Here is a 13,637-nt window from a genome sequence, read left to right as displayed (position 1 = left end):
CGAGTTCCACCAACGTCTGGTGGTCCTTGGTAGTGCTTTCTGGCACGGGTACCTCCTGCTTAGTAACCGGGTTCCAGTACTGTCAGCTGGTCCTCGGTAGTTCCATTGGCTCTTGTACCTTCTGCTACCCATCCGGGTTCCAGTACCGTCAGCTGGTTCTCAGCAGTGTCATTTGCTCTTGTACCTTCTGCTCCCCATCCTGGTTCCAGTACCGTCAGCTGGTTCCAGGCAGAGCCTTTGGCTTAGGTGCCTCCTACCTTCGGGTAGCCATCCAGGTTCCAGTACCGTTAGCTGGTTCTCGGCAGTTCCTCAGCCTTCTTGTACCTTCTGCTACATTTCCAAGTTCAAGACCCTAAAGACAACGACCCTGAAGACCACCCCGAAGAAGACGACGACGCCGGAGACGACAACCCTGGAGATGACGACACTGAAGACCACCCCAAAGAAGATGACGACCCCAGAGACGATGACCCTGGAGACGACGACCCTGGAGACGACGACCCTGAAGACCGTGGAGCAGAAGAGCAAGAAGCTGCAGAACAAAAAGCAGAAGAACACTAAGCATAAGACTAAAAATCAGAGCCAAAGATATTATCTAAATTATAAGCAGAAGAAGACTAAGCAGTGCATGGGGGTGAGTCAGTTTCTCCTCGTGGAGCCCCTGGAAAAAACCTGCTGCTGCAGGCCAAACTGAACGCGGACAAATCCTGTTGTAAATCTTTTGTGACAGGCAGAACGGAAGGTGTAATCTTCAAACTTTTATAGATAACAATTAGAGGAATGCCTGTCACAAATAAGAATGTGATGAAGAAGAAGAATATGAAGAACATGAAGAAGTAGAATATGAAGAAGAATAATAGTTGAATAAAAAGAATATGAAGAATGTAAAAAAAAGAATAATAGGAAGAAGTTGAAGAAGAAGATGAATAAGGTGAAGGAGAAGTTGATGAAAAAGATGCTGCTGCTGAGGATGATGAAGAAGAAAGTGTGGGAGAAGTAAAAAAGGTGAAGAGCATGGAAGTAGTGAAACATAAATATCTGACAAAATATAAAAAATCTTAACATAGTCAATACCTTTGTAACTCCGAACGTCTTAAAAAAAAATTAATTCCTGCTATTCCATTTGATTGGGTTAAACCTCTATGCCTTTAAAGGGACACTGTCACCTGAATTTGGAGGGAACAATCTTCAGCCATGGAGGCGGGGTTTTGGGGTTTTTGATTCACTCTTTCCTTACCAGCTGGCTGCATGCTGGCTGCAATATTGGATTGAAGTTCATTCTCTGTCCTCCATAGTACATGCCTGCACAAGGCAATCTTCCCTTGCGCAGGCGTGTACTATGGAGGACAGAGAATGAACTTCAATCCAATATTGCAGCCAGCATGCAGCCAGCGGGTAAGGAAAGGGTGAATCAAAAACCCAAAAACCCCGCCTCCATGGCTGAAGATTGTTCCCTCCAAATTCAGGTGACAGTGTCCCTTTAATGCCTCCACCTCCCCCAATACATCCTACATTATTCTTAGTTGTTTGCCTTCATGTAAAATTAACCTACAAGGAAAGAAAGGGTTTATTTTAATTCCGATATTTTTGTCCCATTGACTTGCATTGGTATCTGGTATCTGTATCAGCGATATCCGATATTTTTTGGATATCGGCCGATCCAATCCGATACCGATATTTCCGAATATTGGAAGGTATCACTCTACACTACTAATGGGAAAAACTCTGTACTTGCTGCAACCACTGGAGATGGAGCTATGGAAACAGTTAAGATTGACAGAATGATGCTGTTGCAGTAACTCCCATTTCTAATCGAGTTAGTTAAACTGAGCTTTTCAGCTGCTTTTGGCTTTTTCTGTAGCTCCACCTCCAGTGGTTGAAGCTTGGACAGAATTATTTACATTTCAGACATGAAAAACTAAAGGTACCGTCACACTAAGCGACGCTGCAGCGATACCGACAACGATCCGGATTGCTGCAGCGTCGCTGTTTGGTCGCTGGAGAGCTGTCACACAGACAGCTCTCCAGCGACCAACGATGCCGGTAACCAGGGTAAACATCGGGTTACTAAGCGCAGGGCCGCGCTTAGTAACCCGATGTTTACCCTGGTTACCATCGTTAAAGTAAAAAAAACAACCACTACATACTTACCTACCGCTGTCTGTCCCCGGCGCTGTGCTCTGCACTCCTCCTGTACTGGCTGTGAGCACAGCGGCCGGAAAGCAGAGCGGTGACGTCACCGCTCTGCTTTCCGGCTGCCCGGCGCTCACAGCCAGAGCAGAGAAGCAGAGCGCCGGGGACAGACAGCGGTAGGTATGTATGTAGTGGTTGTTTTTTTTACTTTAACGATGGTAACCAGGGTAAACATCGGGTTACTAAGCGCGGCCCTGCGCTTAGTAACCCGATGTTTACCCTGGTTACCAGCGAAGACATCGCTGAATCGGCGTCACACACGCCGATCCAGCGATGTCAGCGGGACGTCCACCGACGAAATAAAGTTCTGGCCTTTCTGCCCCGACCAGCGATATCACACCTGATCGCTGCTGCCTGTCACACTGGACGATATCGCTAGCCAGGATGCTGCAACGTCACGGATCGCTAGCGATATCGTCTAGTGTGACGGTACCTTAAGATGGAAATAACCCTTCAACCTCAGATTGCTTAGTTTGCAGGTTTGTAGTAAATATAATTTAGAACATAAAAAAGTTAGGTATCCTAGTTAAATAAAATATTAACCACCAAGCCAATGGGTTTTTTTTCAGCGCTGGAGTGTGCCACTAATTTGAGTTCTGTGTCCCTAGTATTGTAATCACCAGCTGCCGTTTTCAGCTATTTTCAGCAGTTCAGATTCGCTATCTTGTGACGGCAACTTTTCACTGACCAGAAGTCAGAGATAACAATCACAAGCTCTTGATGCAAGTCTGTGAGAGCCTCGGTCTAGCTCTCAGATTGACATTGAGCTGTGGCTTCTGGCTTAGTCAAACATTGGAGCTATCCGGGATGATCACAGTGAGAAGAACGACCGCGGCGATGTCGATACAGATGAAGACTGAAACTGGCGTTATAGGATGTTTTGCCCCCAGCAGTTCGCTCCTGGGTACATTTTGCCAGCGCACATTTCGTCCCCAGAATTTGTCCCCTAGGATGATACTTACATATCGCACCTACAGCTCCTTGGGTCACGGAGTGCAGTCTAGCAGTTCCCTGTGACGTCAGATGGAAACAGTTGATATAACATGTCATAAAAGTGAAGCACTCTGTACAGTACTTTTGTGACGTGGATTGATGACGGACGGGAATTCATGAACCACAAGGACAAACTGGTGAAACATCCAAACACAAAATTCTGGGGGCAAAACAGGGTACAAACAAGGCAAAATTTACCCGGGGCGAAACATCTAAATCCCAAAACTTGGCAACTATGATGTTAGGCGTCGAGCTCCTGCCGCTGCACAGGGGAATCTCGAGCCATGTCTGCTGCGGTCTCCCATTCTTCTCCAGCTGCAGTGGAGCCTGCTCAGCGGAGACGTCGGTCCCAGCACCTGGCGAGGACAGATGCTGCACGTTTGGTTACTGCTGCTCTTCCAGGTTCAGCCATTATAACTAGTGCTTTTTGGCGGCGAGCAGACGCTCCTGGGACTAAGTCCTGCTTTTCCCCTCCTGAGCATGCTCAGGGGAAGACCTCTCATTGGAGGTCGGGGGTCACATGCTCAGGTCCTGTAGCAGCTCTTATTGGTCCACTAGGAAGGTCCTGAACTGCTACAGCTATAAAAGGTTCACATGGCCGCACGGCCATGCGCTAGTATCATTTGTATTTGGCAGTTGCCAGTGGATACTCTGCCACACTGTATATAAGTGGTGTGAGTCTGTTTAGCCTTGGGGCTGTACACTCAGGCAGGCAGCTAGCATCAGTAGGGGCAATTAGTCTTGGCTTAGCATCTGGTTCCTTCATGTGTGCGGTTAGCACAGAAGAGTTCCAGAGCAAGCACAACCCTAGTTAGGGTATTATTCCATTTGTACAGCGCGACTCTGTGAGGCAACAGAGCTCACTTTCATTTCACATGGGGTGAAGTTTAACCCACGTGTGAGCTCAGTGTCCATCCGCCATTACTTGCAGCAGGTATTTCTGCACAGTGGACACCGGGCTGCGAACACTCTTCGTATCTATCACCCTATTACTTGGTGCATTCCGATAGCCCTAACATATGAGATTAAGTGCAGGGAACTTATATTAGTAGCACCACTCCAGCAATAAAGTAAAAACAAACTGCTGTAGTGGTGCTTTATAACCTGATTGGCATTAATCATGCTAGTGAAGTAATGCAGTATATTTATATTTTACAATCCAATCCAAACACTGATTTAACATCCATCTATATATAATTATTTGATGGTATTTCTAATTACAGTACATTACTTGCTAAATTGTAAATCAATGGAGCTGAGGCACATATAAATGTAATGATGTTGTAATTGCCTGTTTTGACAAGATATAAATCCATATAAGAATGGAGCTTTCTATAATTCATCTGCCAGGAGAGTTATTTCTAGATAGCAGGGAAGCACAGTTGGTCGGTTCTGCTTTGAAAACACCTTTGCTATAAACCCTTATGGGACATAGACCAATAAATAAACTGGTTCTTGGCTCAAGCTCCAATGATGTCTCTCCTGGGAAATAATATCATCTCAATGTCATTCTTACAGTATTTTATTTAGTTTGGAAGCTATGAGCTGGGATTCTATCGTTACAGACAATTACATTGGTAGCAGAAAATATTGCCTATTATTTGAAAATGCATTTAAAACTATCTCCATATTGAGGAGAGGAATCCACATGAATTATAGGGTGTCACACCCCACTTAGAGTTGTACCACTTGCACTACATCATTATTAAATTTAAAGCTCAACAATCTACAAACCCAATTCCAAAACAGTTGGGACACTGAATAAAATGTAAAGAAAACAAGAATACAAAGACAGTGTTCATTAAACCTCTGTCCCCTGATGACGCCAGATCTCTGGTGAAACAAGTTGGGTAAGCTTTAGGTTTTACTAGCTTCAGTCAGTCTGTGCTATCGGAAACAATACTAGAGTGCAGTTGGTAGGGGCAGCACCAAGCTAATAATTATCTAAATTCACTAATGTGGGACATAGGGAATTACTATATTGTGAGCATAGTGGAAAATTGGTTATATCCCAGTGTCCCCTTATACACACTGGCTGTCAGATCGTTTAATTTTATTCTTTAAATACCTAACTAAAAGTTAATTTTTAACCGTCTTTAGTTAGGGATCAGTTGTCTTCATTGGCAAATCGTAATTAATGCACATGTCGACAGCACAAGACCGCTTAGCCCAGTGATTGGTTGCAGCGGTCACTTGCACTGTAATTGTCATCACAGCTATAACCTGTCAACAAAGACTGAGTGCAGTGGCGTTGTTGGATCTGGAAAGAAGATTAATTGAAATAACTCCCTTGAGAACAGTAAAGTATCATTATATGCCCGGAGCATTGGTCAATGACAAATAATACTTTCTGACTACATTTGCTGTATGTTTTTCTTTCAGATCACATTATTAGTAAGGTGTGTAGATGTTTTGTCTGCAAGAAACATCCCTTTTAGGAGACTACAATGTGTTGTCCTGTAACCTGTAAATGAAATGTCACAGAAAGAGATGACAATTAAAATGTTGTTGAATCTGCTCCTTTACCTAGGAAAATAAAGTGGTAATAGGTAGCCACTTATTCCTCTTGTCCTAGTAACACATTGTGCCCTTTGAGCCTCGCTGAAATGGAAATGATTATGAAAGATTGGTGTCTGGCATTGATCGAATTGACATATCAGTTTGTTTTTCCTAATAAAGGCCCTAATGGGGCAGTGCATGACACCGGGCTTCTTTCTGCCCTATTTCCTCAATGACTCTCCACTAGAGATGACACATGCGGTACTCAGCCGGTATGTAACGTATTTATTTTGCTGAGAATTTTCCTCAGTTACTTACAAATATATGCAATCCAATCATTTTAACCCAAACAGTATAGTTATAAAGTGCAGGTTTACAATGAACATAAAACATCAGAATCAGGAAACATTTTATACAAGAATACTTACAGCAACAGCTTCTAAAATTTGTTTTACTGCGTCAGCAGCATCCCGCTCACTGTAGTAACCTTTCTCTACAATCCTGCAGAAAAACCAACACGTTATTAAACTAGTCAATATAAAACATGCTGCAAAGAAATTGACGTTTGACATTGACAATTTAATTTATGCACTCCTCAGCCCTGAAACTGCAGCACCAAGAATGACAAACTGTAAAGTTGACCACATTTTCAAGCACCAGCCTCCTGCACTTGGGAGGGGCATAAATGCCAGACTGAAAGCAAATTTAGTTTTTGCCGCATAAAACCTCAAAAATCGGATCAAGTCGTGTGTGATGATTGTGTGATGCATCGACATGCCAGTTATCACCATTTGTTGGAAACTGAGAGGGACAGAATCCTTAAACCGAGAGACCTTGGATTATCACTCCAGGAAAACGCAATGATCGTTGGATGAGATGTCAATGTTGTGTGTCCCAGTGGTTGAGAAAATAACGACAAACTGGAATGATAGAAAGATGTGCAGAGAGGTGAACCTCAGCACGGACGGATCATCAGATTAGAAGAATCTATATATATAATTGCCTAAGGGTTTTTCCGTCTGTCTGTCTGTCCTGGAAATCCCGCGTCTCTGATTGGTCGAGGCCGCCAGCCTCGACCCATCAGCGACGGGCACAGTATCGACGTAGAAATCCCGCGTCTCTGATTGGCGGCCTCGACCAATCAGCGACGGGCACAGCGACGATGATGTCATAAAGGACGTAGACATCCCGCATCTGATTGGTCGAGGCCACCAGGCCTCGACCAATCAGCAACGGGCACAGTATCAACGTAGATGTCATAATGGTTGCCATGGCGACGATGATGTCATAAAGGGTGCCTCGACCAATCAGCGACGGGCACAGTCTGCCGCGAATTCTGGAATCATCATTGTCCATATACTACGGGGACATGCATATTCTAGAATACCCGATGCGTTAGAATCGGGCCACAATCTAGTGATACATAATGATCCATTCTGTACTACAAGTGGCATTGCACATCACATACCAAGTATATGGTGTCAAACAGGGTCTACAGAAACCATCAGAAGGTGTTTGCACGACATTGGGCTACAGATCTAGAGACCACGTGGGAAACTGATTGAAGAGGGCTTCACAAGGGAACATCATCCCAGTCCTCCTCTTAGGATTATGATATGAGGCGACATAACGTACAGGAGCCATAAACCCCTAGACTTAAAAGGGTTTTTCACTTTTAGGAAAGTGGCCCCCAAACTGTAAAATACATAAAATAAGAATCTCAGCAGGCTTGGTATTTTATGAGAAGACTTCCATGCTCAGTAGACATGAGGGATTCCTGTTTTCTTATCTCTTTGTCACATGTCATTAGCTGTCACCCTTCCTAGGTATAAAGCTGGCTTTCCACTGCTGCTCAGGTGTTGAGGATTTGACCCCCGCAGTGACATTAGGTCAAAAGTGCATGCCCCCACTCTAGACAGTCACTGAGCTGAGTGCTCATGCCCTGACATTGACAGTGCGTGACACTGAGAGTGGTGACGTGTGCTGTTCATGTGACATCACCACTGTAGTCAAAACACTGAAACTGGAGCAGTGGCAAGGGGCCAGTGCTGGACTTAGGGAGGATGAGTATATGTTGAGTTTGTTATTTTATGTGTTTTACACAGTTTGGTGCCTACTTTCCTGAAATGGGATAACACCTTTAATTCATGGTACACATTGACTTGCTATTTCTCCTCACGGCACTCCTACTCAATACTAAATAAATGAGATGTTCTGAAAATTTTGTTTACATTTTTTAATCATTTTCATATTAATTATTAAAATGTCTATCGATTCTGTGATTTCCATAATTCCATGACTTTTCCTTCTTGGTTTTGCAATTTCAATGTCAAGGAGTATATGCACTTAATGTCAGAATGTGAGGGACAAGATGGATCAGTCAGGTTAAATGTTTTATAATCAAAATGCTGGATGAAATCTAATGGAGGAACTGATTCCTGTGATTGCAATGTGTTTGTTCTCATCTCTCCAGCACATTATTTGTTGTCCTGGACAAGTACAGGCACAGGACATTTGATATAATGTTGTGATTTAGTCCTGGACAAGTAACTGAGATATAGTGGTTAAAAGCCTGACAAAAACACAAAAACTGATGCTTTTGGGTATGCATGTATGCATTTTGCCATCAGATGTGCTCTGTTGAGTTGCATGGGGCTCAAAAAAAGTGAGTGTTATGTTACCAGTCTAAAGGTACCGTCACACTAAGCGACGCTGCAGCGATACTGACAACGATCCGGATCGCTGCAGCGTCGCTGTTTGGTCACTGGAAAGCTGTCACACAGACAGCTCTCCAGCGACCAACTATGCTGGTAACCAGGGCAAACATTGGGTTACTAAGCGCAGGGCCGCGCTTAGTAACCCGATGTTTACCCTGGTTACCAGCGTGTAAGCACAGCGGCCGGAAAGCACAGCGGTGACGTCACCGCTCTGATTTCCGGCCACTGTGCTTACACAGGGCAGAGAAGTAGAGCGCCGAGGGACAGACAGCGGAAGGTAAGTATGTAGTGTTTGTTTTTTTCTACTTTTACGCTGGTAACCAGGGTAAGCATCAGGTTACTAAGCGCGGCCCTGCGCTTAGTAACCCGATGTTTACCCTGGTTACCAGCGAAGACATCGCTGAATCGGCGTCACACACGCCGATTCAACGATGTCAGTAGGAAGTCCAGCGACGAAATAAAGTGCTGGACTTTCTGCAGCGACCAACGACATCACAGCAGGATTCTGATCGCTGCTGTGTCAAACTGAACGATATCGCTAGCCAGGATGCTGCAACGTCACGGATCGCTAGCGATATCGTTCAGTGTGACGGTACCTTTAGCTCTGTGCTTTGGAAACACTGACTCCTGCAGACAGGTACATCTTCATCTGAGCTTGTTAACCTCATTACAATGTTGTTTTAACACTTTCCTTTTCAGAGCAGCAGGTTAGAGGGAACACAGGCTGTTGGACCGCATATCCAAGGCATTTGGACAACTTTCCATCTAAAGGCTTTTCTTGGAAGGCTTTTCTGGGCTTTAAGGCTACGAAAATTTGCCTAACTTTTTTCTGTAACAAACATATTTTATATATTATTTTAAGAATTTATAATAATGAGTATTACTATTATTGTTAGAATTTGTAATAACAAGTAAATGGGAAATTTCCAAAAATGCGTATTAATATTGTGCATGTAGTCGGCGCTATTTTATGTCAAAACCTGACAGAGAGATTTAGGCCCAAATTAATCAAGCCATTTTGTACACCGATCTTTATGAAAGAAGGGTCAGAATAAGATGAGGGAAATTCATGAAAAGGCATGCACCTCTTCGTGAATTTGATGCACTGCAAGAAATGTACTCTAGTCAGTGACTGGAGTAAATGTATCCTCCCAGGTGAAATCCACCCATGAACTGGACAATTAGAAAAATTTTGTAAACAATGAGTTTTCAAATGGAAGGACACTGTGCTCCATATTACACGTTATTAATATTGAAATACCACTATTTTTTATCCCCATTTGGGCAGTTACTCTTTCTGACATGTACCTACACTTACAAATTTCATTCATATATTTTGAAACATGTGCAGCAACCTTTCATTAGTCCGGCGATAAATCTACGGCTGCACTCAGCTCCTACGATGTCATGACTCAGATGTCTCTCTATGTAGCATTTGGCCTAATGACTTTAGATGTTTAACCTCGATTAGCAGACTGTTGATACTGATATAGTTAATTGATTAGGATTTTTAATGTGCTTCAATGTATAAGCATTTAGAACAGATGTTATTTAAAGAAAACCCTTTTGGATAAATAGCCAACAATGTATTTGTAAACCTTCCTCCTATAGAAGTCTGACATGAGTTCGGCTACCGGCCATGCAAGCTTGCAACAGATTTAAGAACTTCTTGTTGGTATATGCAGTGAAAAAAAAAGATTATTGTGCTGCTTCCTACCACTGTTTGGGCATGAGGTCTGTTGCTTAAAGAAAATGATATGTATGTTCACATCTCTTAATGTAATGCTGATTGGTCAATGGTTTTCTATTTGCTGTCCAACCAAGCTATTGGTATCAAGATGGCAGGCCATATTGTACCCCGATACTTGTGTCTCTGCGCTTTTCTACCAGATGCCAGTACTCTTTTTTGCTCTCTATTGGTAAAATGTGTGGCTTTATAGGAGAGAATTTAACCTTTTTTAGAGGATCACAATTTGTTCTATGAGTTGATGTCTATATAAAGGGAACTTGTCAGGTGCCAAGATGCGACCGTCCAGGCTGAGAACCACTGGTGAATGAGCTGCTGTGAGAGCAGCCTCGTGACCAGCGGTGACATCATTCCCAGCAGGGCTGAACTGCAGTGACCTCAGCACCATGTGAAAAAGTCAGTAATGAGGTCACCGCAGTTCAAGCTCAGTGTCTTCACAGCAGATCAATGGCCCCTTACCATCCTGAGAATACCTGCCCCCAGCTGTCTGATTTAGCAAGGCTGGTTGTCAAAAATAGGGGAACCCCACATCATTTTTTAAAATTATTTATTTAAATAATTAAAAAATACAGCATGTGGACCCCTCTATTCTTGATAACCAGCCTTACTGAAGCTGACAGCTGAGGGTTACAGCCCCCAGCTGTGAGTTTTGCCTGGCTGGTTATAGAAAATACAGGGGATTCCACGCTGGGTTATTTATTTATTAGCGCAGTCGATGGGTAAGGAATACTCTCTTCAGCCACTCCTAGGGTCACTGTTAATAGCAACAGGAGGTGTAGACTGATGGGAGTAATAGCCCCAAAAGCCAATGCCTGCTGTCATTGTTCTCACTTGAATACAACTCTCATCATTCTGCCCTGCTCATGCTGATTAACAGCAGAGCAATGGAGAATGATGAGAGCCGTCTTCAGCACCTGGAAACTGCGCTTACTGTACCGCTGCTTCCCAGGCGCTGGGACGTGGCACATGGATGACATCCCAGTGTGTCATCCATGTGCACATGTGTGGGACGTTGTGCGGCCTGTGCTGACGATAAAAAATGGACATGTCTTCTTGTGGGTCACACGGTCCATGGAAACACACTGACATGTGCACAAATACATGTGTAAGTGTCTACGATATGTGTGAAAATTGTCACTACACGTACCAGAGACACTGACGGGTGAAAGAGCCCTCAAGATGTGATTCAGATTTTCCACAGCGCTCCCTATGCCACTGTGTTGGCCAATATGTAGAAGATGAAAATGAGGAACCAATCAGACAGATGGAGACTGCGGCATCAAAGGGAGTTGCTATAAGGGTATATTCACAAGAAGCAGAAATTGCAGCAAATGCCTCTCCCATGTATCAGAATGGCTTTGTTTCTATAGCATATTCATAGAATACTGTACTTTTTTTCCAATAACTCCTAGTTTCATCAATCCACAAATCCATGAGATAATCTGACGAATAACATGTCAGTAAAGCCCAATTTTGTGTCCATGAAACATAATGATTACATTGAAACCTAATAGAAATGTTGAACTGTGGATTTACCGCCAGCTGAATTTTTCACCTTTTCCTCAATTCAGCATTTATTGGGAATGAAGAGAATAACATCATTTGCATGTCTGTCAGCTCCACGAACAAAACACATCAATCTAATGGGGAGACATGATTATGATTTCATTTGGAGGCAGCTTTTCTCAGAAGACCAGGACTCTCTAGCAATAGAAGGCTCTTTGCTAAGTGTCTAAGTCCCAGGAGTAAAGTGATGACATTTGCACACACAGAAGTTCAGTTTCTAATATATTGGTAATGGGAGTGATCCTTAGATCTGTTTATGTCTCTCATGCACCTGATTATGTACAAAAAAAACAATTGTGGAAAATGTATTGATCATTGGTTCATCACTTACCTATCAAACAATTCTCCTCCAGTCACCAATTCAAGGACAAGACTGATTTCTGTAGGTGTTTCAAAAATCTCCTTCAGTTTTATCTACAAGTAATTACACGAGTCATCATTAGTTCACATTCATTTTCACAATTTTGCAAACATTGTTAACCATTTTATAACACTTTTAGAACAAAAAAAAATGTTGCAGTTCTGCAAATAGTTTTGATTGCAAATATCCTTCAGTTTTGTTTATAGAATTATGTATCTCCATGGTTACAGACTACATTCAAAGCTGTCAAAACTCAAGGAAAAAAATGAAGTGAACATATACCGTACCCTGTAATAAGTAAATAGTAATAGTACATGTAAATAATATAGCGTACTTAGTTAACAACATTTTGATGAAAAAAGCATAAAAGCCATCACACCACGACAAGGTGTACACAATCGGGATGGTCCTATCTCTAGTATTAAAACCTCACCTTGTGTCAGATGACCTCAATATAGATGGAAGCAGAGCAGGACCCAGACCCAACAATTCAGACACTGCCTATGGGAAGCTTTTTAGATGAAATGCCTAGCTGAAAAAAGTTAAGCCATTCCCCTGTTTGTAAAAAGTACAAGAAAAAAATTCTCATTTGTACAAACAGCAGCGTGGCTCCCCCTTTTTGAGATTGGGAGCTTTTCCTAGACTATAAGTAAAATGGAGGCTCAAAAATTTGATGTGAACAGGATTAGAGATGGGCGATCACGAACAGTAAAGTTCAGGGTCTGTACCAAACACCTACTGTTTGGGCATGGACCCCGAACACAGACTTCACCAGGAAGTCTGTGCTACTGTTCAGGTTCAGTAGCCTGAACAATCGGTGTTTCAAGAGAAACACCGGCAGCTCTGATCAGCGGTAAGATTATTAACACCGGTCAGAGCGCAGAGGCTACTACGCTGTTAGATGACATCGTGAGTCCACAACTGTGACTGGAGGCAAAAAATTTACCTCTGGTCACAGGCGTCGGCTGATGGGACTACTTCTCCCATCAGCCTTTGCCTGCTGCTAATAACATAATAAGGTATTCATCACCCAGCGCCTGCGCTATAAATACAAAAATAAATAAAAGAAATGACATGGGTTACTCTGTATTTTAGATAACCAGCATGGGAAACCTGCAACCCTCAGCTGTCAGCTTTAGCAACGCTGGTTATCAAGAACAGAGGGGTCCCCATGCCATTTTTTAAAATTATTTAAGTAAATAATTTAAAAAAAGGTGTAGGTCCCTTACATTTTTGACAACCAGCCAAGCTAAAGCAGGCATCTGGGGCTGTTATTCTCAGACTAGTAAGAGGTCATGGATATTGCCCCCAATCTAAAAAGAGCAGCCCACAGCTGACACAGAAAAAGAGCATCTATTAGATGTGCTAATTCGAGCACTTTTCCCTGGTGCTTAGTGGGGTTAATGTCACCTTTGTATGGTTAAGTGACATCTATAAGATGCCTCTCAATTACTAACTCCATAGCCATATTGTAAATGAACACACAGCCAGAATAAAGTCCTTTATTTGAAATTAAAAAACACCCTTTTACTTTTTATTTCAAAATAACAAACAGAGTTAT

General features: G+C 42.8%; 1 protein-coding gene across 1 annotated transcript in view; it reads right to left on the bottom strand.

Annotated features, from left to right (window-relative positions):
• CAMK4 (calcium/calmodulin dependent protein kinase IV) overlaps positions 1 to 13,637 on the bottom strand; it is a 317,938-nt gene that overhangs the window by 98,009 nt on the left and 206,292 nt on the right. Inside the window, exons 4-5 of the mRNA XM_069752704.1 lie at positions 12,047 to 12,129; positions 6,114 to 6,186 (exon numbers count right to left, since the gene is read on the bottom strand). Of these exons, the coding sequence (XP_069608805.1) occupies positions 6,114 to 6,186; positions 12,047 to 12,129 (156 nt within the window). The remainder of the gene's footprint in view (positions 1 to 6,113; positions 6,187 to 12,046; positions 12,130 to 13,637) is intronic.

Source organism: Ranitomeya imitator, chromosome 1, assembly GCF_032444005.1.
Source record: "Ranitomeya imitator isolate aRanImi1 chromosome 1, aRanImi1.pri, whole genome shotgun sequence".
NCBI lineage: Eukaryota > Metazoa > Chordata > Amphibia > Anura > Dendrobatidae > Ranitomeya > Ranitomeya imitator.
The sequence above is the reverse complement of the archived record's forward strand: the minus strand, read 5'-3'. Positions and strand labels throughout refer to the sequence as shown.